This window comes from Lepidochelys kempii, chromosome 1, assembly GCF_965140265.1.
Source record: "Lepidochelys kempii isolate rLepKem1 chromosome 1, rLepKem1.hap2, whole genome shotgun sequence".
In the NCBI taxonomy this organism is placed as follows: domain Eukaryota; kingdom Metazoa; phylum Chordata; order Testudines; family Cheloniidae; genus Lepidochelys; species Lepidochelys kempii.
The window spans coordinates 39,492,549-39,505,658 of NC_133256.1; the positions used below are offsets into that span (position 1 = coordinate 39,492,549).

The 13,110-nt window shown below is 47.9% G+C and overlaps 1 protein-coding gene across 6 annotated transcripts in view; it reads right to left on the minus strand.

The window, feature by feature from the left end:
• The window catches only part of XPO4 (exportin 4), a 126,870-nt gene that overhangs the window by 23,524 nt on the left and 90,236 nt on the right, over nt 1-13,110 (minus strand). For all 6 annotated transcript variants that reach the window (XM_073339801.1, XM_073339810.1, XM_073339775.1 and 3 more), the window contains 2 exons: nt 11,776-11,953; nt 9,335-9,494 (listed from right to left, as the gene is read on the minus strand). In XM_073339801.1, the coding sequence (XP_073195902.1) occupies nt 9,335-9,494; nt 11,776-11,953 (338 nt within the window). The remainder of the gene's footprint in view (nt 1-9,334; nt 9,495-11,775; nt 11,954-13,110) is intronic.

A 13,110-nucleotide genomic window follows, 5' to 3' on the forward strand; every position in this document is an offset into this window, starting at 1 on the left:
TCTTCAGCTGGCTGAAGAGGTAGCTTCTCCACCCCCAAAGGACACCTGAAAGAAACTGAAACAAAGGACAGGAACTACATGGGTGTGAGTGATTGCTAGAGCCAGACTAGAAGGAGGCTAGTCTGTAAAAGAAGCTTATTGGAACATCTCTGAAGGTGAGATTTCATCTGTAATCACTTTCTTACTGTATTAGGCTTAGACTTGTTTGTTTTATTTTATTTTTCTTGGTAATTTGCTTTGTTGTGTCTGTTATTACTTGAAACCACTTAAATCCTATTTTTTAAATTTAATAAAATCACTTTTTTACTTATTAATTAACCCACAGTATGTATTAATACCGGGGGGGGGGGGGGGGGTAGGGGGAAGAGCTGTGCATACCTCTCTATCAGTGTTATAGGGGGCAAACAATTTAGGAGTTTACCCTGTATATGCTTTATACAGGGTAAAACTGATTTATTTGGGGTTTGGACCCCACTGGCAGCTGGGTATCTGAGTGCTGGAGACAGGAACACTTCTTAAGCTGTTCTCAGTTAAGCCTGCAGCTTCTGGGGGACATGGTTCAGACCTGGGTCTGTGTTTGTAGCAGGCTAACGTGTCTGGCACAGCCAGGCAGGACACTGAAGTCCCAAGCTGTCAGGAAAACAGGCTCAGAGGTAGTCTCAGCACATCAGGTGGCAGTCCCAAAGGGGGTTTCTGTGATCCAACCCGTCACACCAAGTACATAAAAGATAGTTACAAGGAGGAGAGAGAAAAATTGTTCTCCTTCACCTCTGAGGATAGGACAAGCAATGAGCTTAAACTGAGCAAGGGCAGTTTAGGTTGGACATTAGGAAAAACTTCCTGTCAGCGTGGTTAAGCACTGAGTCTGGAATAAATTGCCCATGGAGGTTGTGGAATCGCCATGGTTGTCGATTTTTAAGAGCAGGTTAGACAAACACCTGTCAGGGATAGTCTAGAATAGATAATACTTAATTCTGCCATGAGTGCAGGGGACTGGACAATATGACCTCTTGAGGTCCCTTCCAGTCCTATGATTCAATCATCTAGCCAAAAAGAAATGCATCATTCACCACTCTTATAATCAAAAACAATATAAAAATTAAGATTCTGAATAAATGTAAGCTATATAATTGCTTAAATAATGTGTATAGATCAGAGGTGGGCAAAAACTATGGCCTGTGGGCCATATCTGGCCCCTGGGACCCTCCTGGCCAGTCCCTAAGCTCCTGGCCTGGGAGGCTAGCTCCTGGCCCCTCCCCTGCCGTTTCCCCTCCCCCGCAGCCTCAGCTCACTGCACCGCCAGCACAATGCTCTGGGCAGCGGGGCTGTGAGCTCCTGGGGCAGCGCAGCTGCAGAGCCCGGCCTGACCCGGTGCTCGGTGCTGCACGGTGCCATGGCTGGCTCCAGCTGGACAGCACAGCTGTAGCGCTGCCAGCCACCGGTGCTCCAGGCAGGGCGGTAAGGGGGCAAGGAGGTGGATCGAGGACAGGGGAATTCGGGGGTTAGGGTGGTGGTCAGGAGGCGGGGGTGTGGATAGGGGGCGGAGCGGTCAGGTTGAATGGGGGCAGGGGTCCGGTGGGGGCAGCCAGGAAGGAGGGGGTGGCGGGGGGCGGTCAGGGGCAGGGATTCCGGGGATAGGGAGAAGCAGTGGTTGGATGGGGCAGGGGTCCCGCGGGGGGCAGGGGGGCAATCAGGAAGGGCGGGTTGGATGGGACAGCGGGGGACAGTCAGGGGCAGGGGTTCCGAGGGCGGTCAGGGAGAAGGGGTGGTTGGATGAGGCAGAGGTCCTGGGGGGGCAGTTAGGAATGAGAAGAGGAGTTGGATGGGGCGGCAGGGGGCAGTCAGGGATGGGGGTTCCAGGAGCAGTCAGGGGACAGGGAGCAGGGGGCGAGAAGCAGGAGAGGGTATGGGGGCGGGGGGGTAAGGGCCGGGCTACGCCTGGCTGTTTGCGGAGGCACAGTCTCCCCTAACTGGCCCTCCATACAAATTTCCGAAACCCAATGCGGCCCTCAGGCCAAAACGTTTGCCCACCCCGGCAGAGATATATTGTATCCTCCTGGTTCACAATTTTTTTTTTTTTTTTTTTTAATAAAGGTTACATTTAGTTGCAAATCAACATGTTCTAATGGTTCCCAACCAATAAGAGGAGGAGATTACTTATCTATAACTACAGGTTCTCCCAGATGTGTGGTCCCTATCTTTATTCCAATCATGGGTGCACATGCGTGCCATGTTCTGGAGCTAGGTTTTCATAGCAGTGTCCATTGATCTGCACGTGCATCAAGAGTCCTCGTTCTCCCAGCAATGCCTCTTCAGTGACCCTCTTAACACCAAGTATTCCAGCTCGCAGCAAAGGGGATGGAGAGCGGGTATTGGAATAGGGACCACATATCTCAAAGACCCTCCAGTGATAGCAATTATATATCTTACATTTATTCAGAGTATTATTTTTATGTATTCCAATGTGGGTGAGTAGCAAGTAGTAATCAACATGGAGATGGAAATGCAGGCTGTAGAACTGCATGTTCGCAGCCGCTCCTTCAGCGATGGCATAGCACAGTGGTCCCCAAACTTTTCAGGGACATGCCCTTCCTTACCTCTGTACATGCCCTCCATCCTGGGAGGTGGGGCCGGGAGCGGGGCCATGGGATGCAGAAAGGGGTAAGGGGGCCGAGGCTGGGGCCAGGAGCAGAGACCCGGGCTCAGGCCGGGGGTGGGATGTGGCGCAGGGCTGTGGCTGGGGCCAAGGCAGAGCTGGGGCCAGAGCGGGATGGGGTGGCGCTCCCTCCCCACCTACCATGGGGGCTGGCCTGGGCCCTGCTGCAGCCCCCATGAATGTTCCTTTGTGCCCCTTAGGGGGATGAACCCCAGAGTTTGGGGACAACTGGCATAGCAGAGGGTGAATATGTGAACGAATTGCCATGTCGCTGCTTGACAGATGTCCTGCCAGGAAATGGCTGCTCGGTACGCCAAAGTGGTAACTTGTGCTTGCATAGAGTGTGCTGTACTTGTATCCAGTGGCCATACGTTGGAGTGTGTGTAGCACGTCTGGATGCACCCGAAGACCCATTTCACAATTCACTGGGAAGAGACAGCTTGGCCCTTGGACTGGTCTGCAATTAGTACAAACAGCTTCGGTGATGGGTCCTCTGGAGATAAAAGGCTAAGGCACGTCAGATATTGAGGGAGTGAAGGGTAGCATCTGCATGGGAGGCATATGGCTTCGGACAGAGGACAGGGAGGTGAATGGACTGATTGAAGTGGAACTCCACCACCACCTTTGGGAGGAAGTTAGGGTGCAGTCGCATGGGGACTGTGTCCTTCTGAGGGCAGTTCTATATTACTGGTTAAGTCATCTAACTTATATTGCTCAGGGGTGGGAAAAAGCTCCCCTCCCTGAGCAACACAAGTTTCGCGCTGTCCACACCAGCGCTATGTCAGCGGGAGACACTCTCCCACTGACACAGCTTACGCTTCTCACTGAGGTGGAGTATTTATGCCAATGGGAGAGAACTCCCCTGTTGGCATAGCGCATCTTTACCAGACACACTGCAGCTGCGCCGATGCAGCACTGGAGTGTAGATGTACCCTGAAACACAGTATGGGGCGGGGTGTCAGCCATCATGGCTGCCAGTTCACTGACTCATCAAGCAAAGGTAATGATAACCAAGAAGATTACCTTCATAGAGAGATGAGAGAGGGAACACGTTGCCAGCAGTTTGAAAGAAGGCTTTATGAGAGCAGATAGGACTAGATTAAGATCCCATGGACCAAACAGATGGTGGTAGGGTGGATAAATACTGAGGCGCCATCCACTGAAGGGAGGAAGCACTCAGTGCTGCCAGATGGCCCAGAGGGAGCGGATGGTGAGGCTCACCGTCTTGAGCTTCAGTAGGTAATTGAGGATGATGGGAATGGAAATCTCACCAAGATGGTGGTGATGGCAGTAAGACCAAGCGGTGAAACATTTCCATTTAGCCCGGTAGCGTGCCATGGTGGATGCCCTCCTGCTTTGAGTAAGAATGTGGCATACTGGGGTAGAGCATGCTTTGTCTAGCCTCAAGCTCTATCCAAAAACTAGGCCATAAGGCAGGGGTGGACAAACTCTTTGGCCCAAGGGCCACATCTGGGTATGGAAATTGTATGGCAGGCCATGAATGCTCATTAAATTGGGGTTGGGCTGTGAGGGGGTGTGTGGGCTCTGGGGTGGGGCCAGAAATGAAGAGTTCAGAGTGCAGGAGGGAGCTCTGAGCTGGGACAGGGGGTTGGGGTACAGGGGGGAGGTGAGGGCTCCGGCTGCAAGTGCGGCCTCTCGGGTGGGACTAGGAGTGCAGGAGGGTGCTCCAGGCTGGGACCAAAGGGTTAGGAGGGTGGGAGTGGGATCAGGGCTGGGGCAGAGGGTCGGGGTGCAGGCTCCAGGTGGCGCTTACCTCAAGCCGCTCCCGGAAGCGGCAGCACGTCCCATCTCCGGCTCTTACGTGGAGGCACAGCCAGGCAGCTCTGCATGCTGCCTCATATGCAGGCACCACCCCTGAAGCTCCCACTGGCTGTGGTTCCCAGCCAATAGGAGCTGCTGGGGCAGTGCTTCGGGCGGGAGCAGTGCACGGAGCCCCCTGGCTGCCCCTATGCGTAGCAGCTGGAGGGGGGCATGCCACTGCTTCCGGGAGCTGTGCGGAGCCACAGCACACGTGGAGCAGGGCAAGCCCACAACCTCGCTCACCAACGGGAGCTCGAGGACCTGATTAAAATGTCTGAAGGGTTGGATTCGGCCCCTAGGCCGTAGATTGCCCACCCTTGCCATAAGGTGAAGCGGGTTCGGGTTGGGATGCCAGACTCGCCCCTGATGTTGGCTGAAGAGGTCTAGGAGAGTTCGGAGGCAGAGAGGTGCCCAGGTGGAAAATCTGAGGCGGCCTGAGAACCAAAACTGGTGTGGCCAATATGGGGCTATGAATATGACAGTGGCATGGTCTTGTTGAATCGTGCAGAGGACTTGTAGTAGGAGGGCAATGGGGGGAAAGGCATAGCAGAGGTCTCCAGTCCAGGACAGCAGAAGTGCGTCACTTTGGGAGTCCTAGCTCAGGTCTCCCCTGAAGAAATAGACAGGCAACTTGCAATTCTTGCGAGCGGTGAAAAAAATCCCAGCAAGAGGTGCCCCAGATTCAGACTAGGTAGCAGAGAGGAGGGTCATGCAGCTCCCACTCATGGTTGTGGTGGAGAGCTCTGCTGAGTGCATTTGGCCATGGAATTTTGGGTGCTCGGCAAGTACATAGCCTGCAGCATGATATGATGGTGGATGCACTAGTTCCACAGGTGTATTGACTCTGCACAGAGGGATGGAGACCAGGCACCTCCTACTTTGTTGATGTAGGAGAGGAGCTGCATATGCGGTGATTGGATCAGAGAAAGAAATGCCTGGCAGGCTAGGCAAGCTGCTGAGAGCTCCTGAACGTTGATGTAGAGCCTGGCCTCTTGCAGTGTCCAAATACCCTGGGCTGTGTGTTGGTGGAGATGGTCCCCCCAGCCCGCAAGGGAGGCATCTGTTGTGATGGTGGCCTGTGGGGTGGGGGTGGTGAAAGGGCTACTGATTACGACATTGGAAGGGTCGGTCCACCAAGTGAGGGAGGCCAGAACTGTCCGAGGAACCACAACCCTGGCAGTCACATGATCTCCTTGGGGTCTGTTCATGAAGAGGAGCAAGATTTGTAGGCAACGCATGTGTAGATCTGTATGTGGTGTCACAAAAGTGCAGGCCGCCATTGGCTGAGGATGGAGAGGCAACGGCATACTATGATGCAAGGGGCACAGCGGAGCATTGTCACTAGGGCTGTCAGCGTTGAAGAGGTCTGATGGAAGGAAGGCATGAGCCACAACTGGGTCAAGCTGCATGCCAATAAAGTTGATCGTCTGAGTAGGGAAGAGCGCTGACTCCTCATTGATGCAGACACTTAGAGGGGCCAGGAGAGCGCGAAGAATGGAGATGGCAGAGCTAAGCTCCTGTTGGGAGAGCGCAATGAGGAGCCAATCAACAAAGTAGGGGCATGCCGAGTAGCCAAGGCAGCGCATGTGAGCCATCATGACCTCAAAGACCTTCGTGAAGACTCACAGAGCTGTCACAATGCCAAAGGGGAGGACTCAGTATTGATAGTGGTGTTGCCCCATCTAGAAACAAAGGAATATCCAGTGGCCCAGGTGGACGTCGATGTGGAAGTATGCATCATTCATATCAAGGGCTGTAAACCAGGCCTCAGGGGGGAAGAGAGGGGATAATAGAAGCCAGCATCACCATATGGAACTTGGATTCTTGGATAAAAGGTATTTAGGAGATGAAGGTCAAGAATGGGGCGGCGCTCTCCGCCCTTTTGGGAATGAGGATCTATGGGGAGTAGAAGCCTCTGCTTAGTAGGGAGGTGCCACAGGCTCTATGGCACCCTTCAGGAGAAGGGCATCAACCTCTTGTTGTAGAAGATATTGATGGGAGGGGTCCCCTGGAGGCTTTTGGGTGGGGGGGCTCTGGAGGGGGAATGAAAAATTCTATGGTGTTTCCTTGGTGGATAATCTCCAGTACCCAATGGTCCGTGGTGATCTTGCCCCAACTGTGGGTGAACAGGGCAATGCAGCCCCCAAAGATGATATGTGGGGCCACAGGTGGCAATGGGGAGAGTTTGCAGCTCTTGACCGACACATCAAAACTATGCCCTGGGTTGTTTTTTGGTGAGAACTGAGGAAGCGGTTGCAACAGAGGTGGTGTGACGGGTGGCACTGGCGTGGGGGTTCCTGGTGCCACTGGTAGTATGACAGGTAGGGTGCATACAGCTTCCTCCAGAGAGGAGGAAGAGGCTGTAGGGACCAGCAATACTGGCTCAACCTCCGCCTCGGAGCCTGATGGTAACAGCAAAGGAGCCGGGGCAGATTGGTATGACGCCTGGGAGAGAGGGTACGGAGGGTGGTAGGTGTCCCAGGGTAGCCAATGGGGCCAAAGAGTAGAGAGCTGGGTGTGCAGAGGGCCTTAGGGATATTGGTGCCACATCACCAAGGCCAGGTCATAAGCAGGAGGTTAAGGTGGGCAGGCAGTAGCGAGAGTCAGACCTACGCTTAGATATCAGAGAAAAGACTGGCTCCGGGTCAGAAAAGCCCTCGGAGTCTGAAGATGCCTCTTGAAATGGGGGAGCAGACGGTGTGGCTAGATCACGGTGCAGCACAGGCACAGCAGGAGCAGGACTGGCTCATTCACCAGAGTGGGAATCGCACGGGTGAGTGATGGGTCAGAGAGCAGTGATGAAGGTGGGTTGGGCAGCTCCAGCTCTTCCATGGAGAGAAGGGGCTCCAGACAGCCAGGGGTTCACGCAGTATCCCTGGTGGCAGCAGAAGATTGCGGTGGAGTCTTCACAGCTGCAGCACAAAGGTCATGCACAAAGGTCATGGAAGCGATGGGGGGATGGGCAGCGAGCATGGAGGAGACAGCACAGAGTGGGGAAGCTCAAGGCAGGGAAGCTTTGGCGCCGGTGCAGTGGGGTCGGCACACGACTTCTCACCCAAGAAGCTTGGGGCAGAAAGGCTGTGCTTGGAAGCAGCCCTCGATAGGGACTTGCTTCTGTGCCTAGGAGAGTGCTTCCTACTTTCATGCCTAGGACTGTCGGGTCCAAGGCAAGAGAAGAGGTGGCATGGAACCCGCCGGTTCCAATGGTTCCAGATCCGAGTGGGCATGCCGCCTCATGGCCTCCTCCATGAGGTGCTTTCTCAGGCAAAGCTGTCATGCCTCTCGAGTCCATGGCGAAAAAGCCTTACTGATGGCACAGCGATACAGGCTTCCCCGAGGCAGAACAGACAGCATTGGTGCTCATCATTCACGGAGAACAAGCGAGGCCAGGAAACACAGTTCTTAAACTGCAGATTGTGGAGCATAGTCCCCAGGAGGGACCCTGTATGACCCCAACTGGGGAAACTATTACTAATGAACTATCACAACTACATAAAACTATGGAAAACTATCTACACTACAAAAACAACAAAGTAGTACTATATACAGGAAGAGTAAAGGCTATCTTAGTGTAAAGACGAAGATCGCAGAGGATCAGGGATTCCGACTCCAGCCATGTGGCAGTAAGAGGGAACTGAAGAGATGCTGACCAACACGGCCTATCATAACCTGTGCTGGGAGCATGAGGAAGCGCACTGCGCACGTGTGGATCAACGGACATCGCTCCAAAAACCTTCTGGCTCTAGTCCTGACACGCATGCACTTCATCAATCAGAGAAGAATCAGTCTTTCTTTACAAAAATAACTAAAAATACAACCTACTGAAGACTAAGAAGGAGCCTTCAGTATCCCAAATTTCACTCAGGATGATCCTCTGAGAATTTTAATATCCCTGATTATTTCAGCAACAGAAGCTATAAAAATGCAGTCACTCTGCCCTCCTTAGTCAGTGCAGGCCAGCGAGTCCTGTACTATTGATCTGTAGTTCAATTGTGTCGACAGGCTCCAATCAGCATCAGAGCTCCATTGTGTTTGTCCTGTTCAAACAACATATAAGACTGTCCACGCCACAAGCATTGCCAATGAAATAAAGGGTGAGGTAATATCTTTTATTGAACCAACTTCTGCTGGTGAGAGAGACCTGAAAAAGAGCTCCGGGTAGGCTTGTCTTTCTCACCAACGGAAGTTGGTCCAATAAAAGATATTACGTCACCCACCTTCTCTGTAATATCCTGGGACCAACACAGCTACAACTACACTGCATACTGAAATAGTAACAATGTGGACATGGGTATGGAACATAATGGAGCGGGGAGGGAGAAAAAATGACTAACAGGAACGTTAAGATCACACAATTTGGACTCTTCTTAGGTTCTGGGGGTTCCTCCCCATCCCTGCTTTTTTTAAAAAAAATCCAACTAAGTGAATTAGAAATATTAATGAATCTCTATCAGGCCACCTGCCTAGCCGTTATCATTAGGTCATTTACTGTGACTATTACAGTGGAGATTAATCTCAAGAGATTTGAAGACAGTAGTGGCTCAGATAGCTTATCTGGAGAAGATATTCCATCAAGTGACAGCATGAAGGATGTCTGCCTGCTATCTCAAAGCCTACAAAATGGCATTTAAAAATCACAAAAATTATTTTTAAGTTATGAGCATAGCTACTTCCTCTTAGAAAAAAAATTAAATAGAAAACACTAATTTTTCAGGCTATAACTATATACACTAAATTCTAAAACAAAACACAGCTGGAGGTTTAAAACAAACTCTAACATCCACTTTCATACAGTAGTGTTAGTGTTATATACTCTACAGTCCATTAAGGCAATCAAAATTGCAGTTAAAGTCTTACCTGGTCATACAGTTTTTCATCCACTAGGAGATAGGTTTTTGCCCAACGCTTAAGAAACCATACAATATCTTTTCCCATTTGTGGACTCAGAAGGTGTGTTAGATCCGCCCTTATTGCTCGAGATTCTACTTCTGAAACTCTTAGAATAGCAGATAATAACCTGCAGATATGAAGTATAATTAAGATACTTGACTTTGGGTTTTGGTGGATTTTTACCTTTTGGAGTTTAAGCAGGGTCAATTACCCAGGCAGGGTGGCATGGCCACAATAAAGATTTCCATTCTTCATGGAATGGGGTGGAAGAAGCAAGACATCACCAAGTATTTCCTCTTTCTATGGATGGAGTGTAAGCACCCTCAGGATATTCTCTCTTTATACATGGATGGTGGGATGGGATAGAGATGCTAGAATATCCTAGTCAAGTCCAAGAGAATGCATTTGAAATTGGACTCTGAAATCTCTGCAGCAGGAAGAATTCTCTCCAGTACTCTGACATCAGGGGAAATGGGAAATATTACAATTGGAACACTGCCTAAAGGACTTTAAAAGCTTTTACTGAGACATCAGTATTTCCCCTCTCCCTCGCATTATTACCTATAAACTTTGGACAGTCTCAGGAGCATGTGCAAACTAAATCAAATCAAATACTGAAAGTAAATTATCTGACTATTTTTGTTACTGTACAGTGTATATACTTCCTCCCCCTCAGCCATATCCCTGATAGACCCTAGCGACTCTCTTCCTTTAGAACAGATTTTATTCCCTATTCCACTGGACACACACAATTGGACAGTATTGCTGCTTCTTTTTTTTTGCCAGCTAGAGGGAGGGATCATCAAGGAGCAACATAAAGGTACTCCTTTACCTTTCAAGGACGAAGTATAACACTTCCACATCACTTCTAGACCTGTCAATCCAGGGACCAAATGAATGGGAATGAAAAGCCATCTCTAGCCTCCTATAGTAGATTAAGGCTGGCATGAGACAGACACAGAAAACTAATTTTAACCCTGGGTGAAGTAATTTCCACATCCATTAGTGTGCTACATGATCCCCTTAATTTGAACCCTCAAACTCTGAGACTCTGCTTTGAGCCATTGTTTTCCTTTCTTCTTCCTTCTTTCTGCATTAATCCCATCAAGCGGGGTCAGTGCTGAATTCTCTCCCTCCAAAGTGCTCTGTTCAATGCCATATCCTCTATCACAACACGTTAACATGTCTTCCTTTATGACATTCCACCACTACTTCTTGGGCTGGCCTCTGTCTTTTTCCTTCAGTCTTGATCTGTTGGGATTCTCTTATCCTCATACCTGTCAGGACTGTACTTTACATGACCAAACCATCTGAGCCTGCACTCCCTCATTTTTTTTGATTTATGGGTCATATTTTAAGCATGTCTTTAACATACACATTCCTCGTGCGGTCTTTTTTCTGACTCCACTCACCCATCTTAACATCTGCATTTCTGTTCAACAGATCATTTGCTCATGTTTCTTCTTTGTTGCCCAACACTGAGCACCATACACATCATTCTTCTTCCCAAAAAGGATGGAAATCCCTTCTGAACCCCTTACGCTGGTCCTTAAAATAGGCCAGTAACTGAGTGTCTGAGCGACAGCATTCTTTCCCCACTGAAGGCCAACAGAGTGCTTCTGGAGCAATCCCAGGGACCAACAGTTCATGACAGAAGCAAACAGTCCCATTTAATACTTTGGAAAGCTTGGCAAACGGTCATTTTGTTTATGCATGCTGTAGAAGGCAGTATGCAATTAATCTATATAGTCTTATCTAGAGATTTTAATTCAATGATATTTCAAACATTTAGTCTCATATGTTCAAAAAAGAAACACTATTTATTTTGGTTCTTGATATATACTGGCAAAAGATATTTGTTTCTACAAAGATGTTTCTCCATCTCTACTGCAAACTGAATTCTGCATTTCTCTCCAGGAACTTGCTCCACCTTCCCCTGATGACTACCTACTTACCTGTCCGCTTACTCTAGCTCTCTACTCTTGGGACTCTCCTAAGTCTCTCACAATTTGGAGTTAGAGGAATAATCAGTTTTATTTGTCTTGCCCCATCTTCAATACTTTCCAATCCTACCTTTTCCCATGCCACTGAGTCACCTTTAGCTTAAAATTTCACCTTAAGACTGTTACTTTAACCTACAATTGATTTAATTCTTCCTACCTTTTCTTTTCTACCTTTATAGCATTACCTTATTATCCCTGTACTATAACTAATCTGACAGAACATCTACTTAATTTTAAAAGATATAAAGAGAGATCTCTTTTCCTTTCCCATATTCAATGTTCATGCATTGTTTCCCTTTTTCCAAGATGCCTTCGACCATCAATAGTTTTATCTCCTATCTACCTATATAAATTTGTTTGAGATATTCTGAATGGAAGCTGCTATAGACGGTGTTGTAGTCTTACCTAATTACAGAATCAGTTCTGTTGTATCCTGGGATGGAAGAGGCCTTTTCTCCTGGAGATCCCAGGATCTGAAGTGTTGTATTGATGTCAACCTCAGTTGAATGCTTAATGGAATATTCCATTACTTCTGGAGGTATTAGTGGAGTCTCTCCCTGAGTATCATTAGCTAAGAGGTAGCCTAAAGTAGAGAGAGAGAGAGAAAGAAAGAAAGAAAGAAAAAGTGACCACAAGTTTTTTGCCCTAGATTAAGTTTTTCCATTTTAGGACTTTGCTTTTTAAGTCTATTGGCTTTACAGCAGAGGTTAAATGGCATTGGAATCAATCCTGATTAACAGTGCTAAATATATATCTTAATCAATTATGTATTTCAGTACTGTGTACACAGATGAGAGAAGAGATCCTAAAATTATAACTGGAAGTTAAAGATGAAAAGTAATCCCTGAACAAACAAAATACAGAACACGTTTGCATCACCTGCAGATACCAGAACTGATGCCTCTGTAGAATAATAATTTTTTACACTACATTTCTAATAGTTTTTTTTCTGCAGCCATGTGATAAAATGTCTTAATTTTACAGTTTCAACTCATCTGCACTCTGCCCACTAATCAATCTAAATTGAGATTGCTAACAATCCAAGCCTTTTAGTAGCTTTCAAAAGAATGCCAAACAAACTTACCACAAAAAAAGGTTTCCTTCTTTTCATAGTACGCGTACCTCAGGTAGAAGAAGGTATTTAAAAATACAGTATGTCTGATGTCCAGGATAGGCAATATTCGTTCCTGGTCTAGTGACAACTGTAATGTCCGATGTACCATAACTCACCAGAACTAGAAATAAAAACTTTATCCCAGGAGGGATAATGGTATGGCTAGTAAACTGTATACCATATTTACATCAAGATCTGGTAATCACTAAGACATCAGACATTCAAAAATCACAAAACCCTGTTTTATTAAACATCTTAAAAGATGTACATTTTTATTTCAATATTTCTGCCACTGTGGCATGGGCATAGTAACTAAGGTAATTTGGTTTTATGAATCAATATAAAAGATAGTACCAATAAAAAGTTTGAAACTTAAAAATGTTTCAAAAATAAATTGCCCTAAAATGCAGCAAAATATGTATGGTGCTGTGTGGTTGCATCAGTGTTTTATTGACACTCTATTTGGGATGATCTGCATAACTCACTCAGGTCTTTGTCACTCAGTAACATGGCCATCAGAAACTCATGCCAGTAAGTTCTTTTTGCCATTACATACCTCAGATATTCTCTATTTATGATCTTTCATTGACAGCAAGCTACCTGAATATGGCGACTGACTATACTTA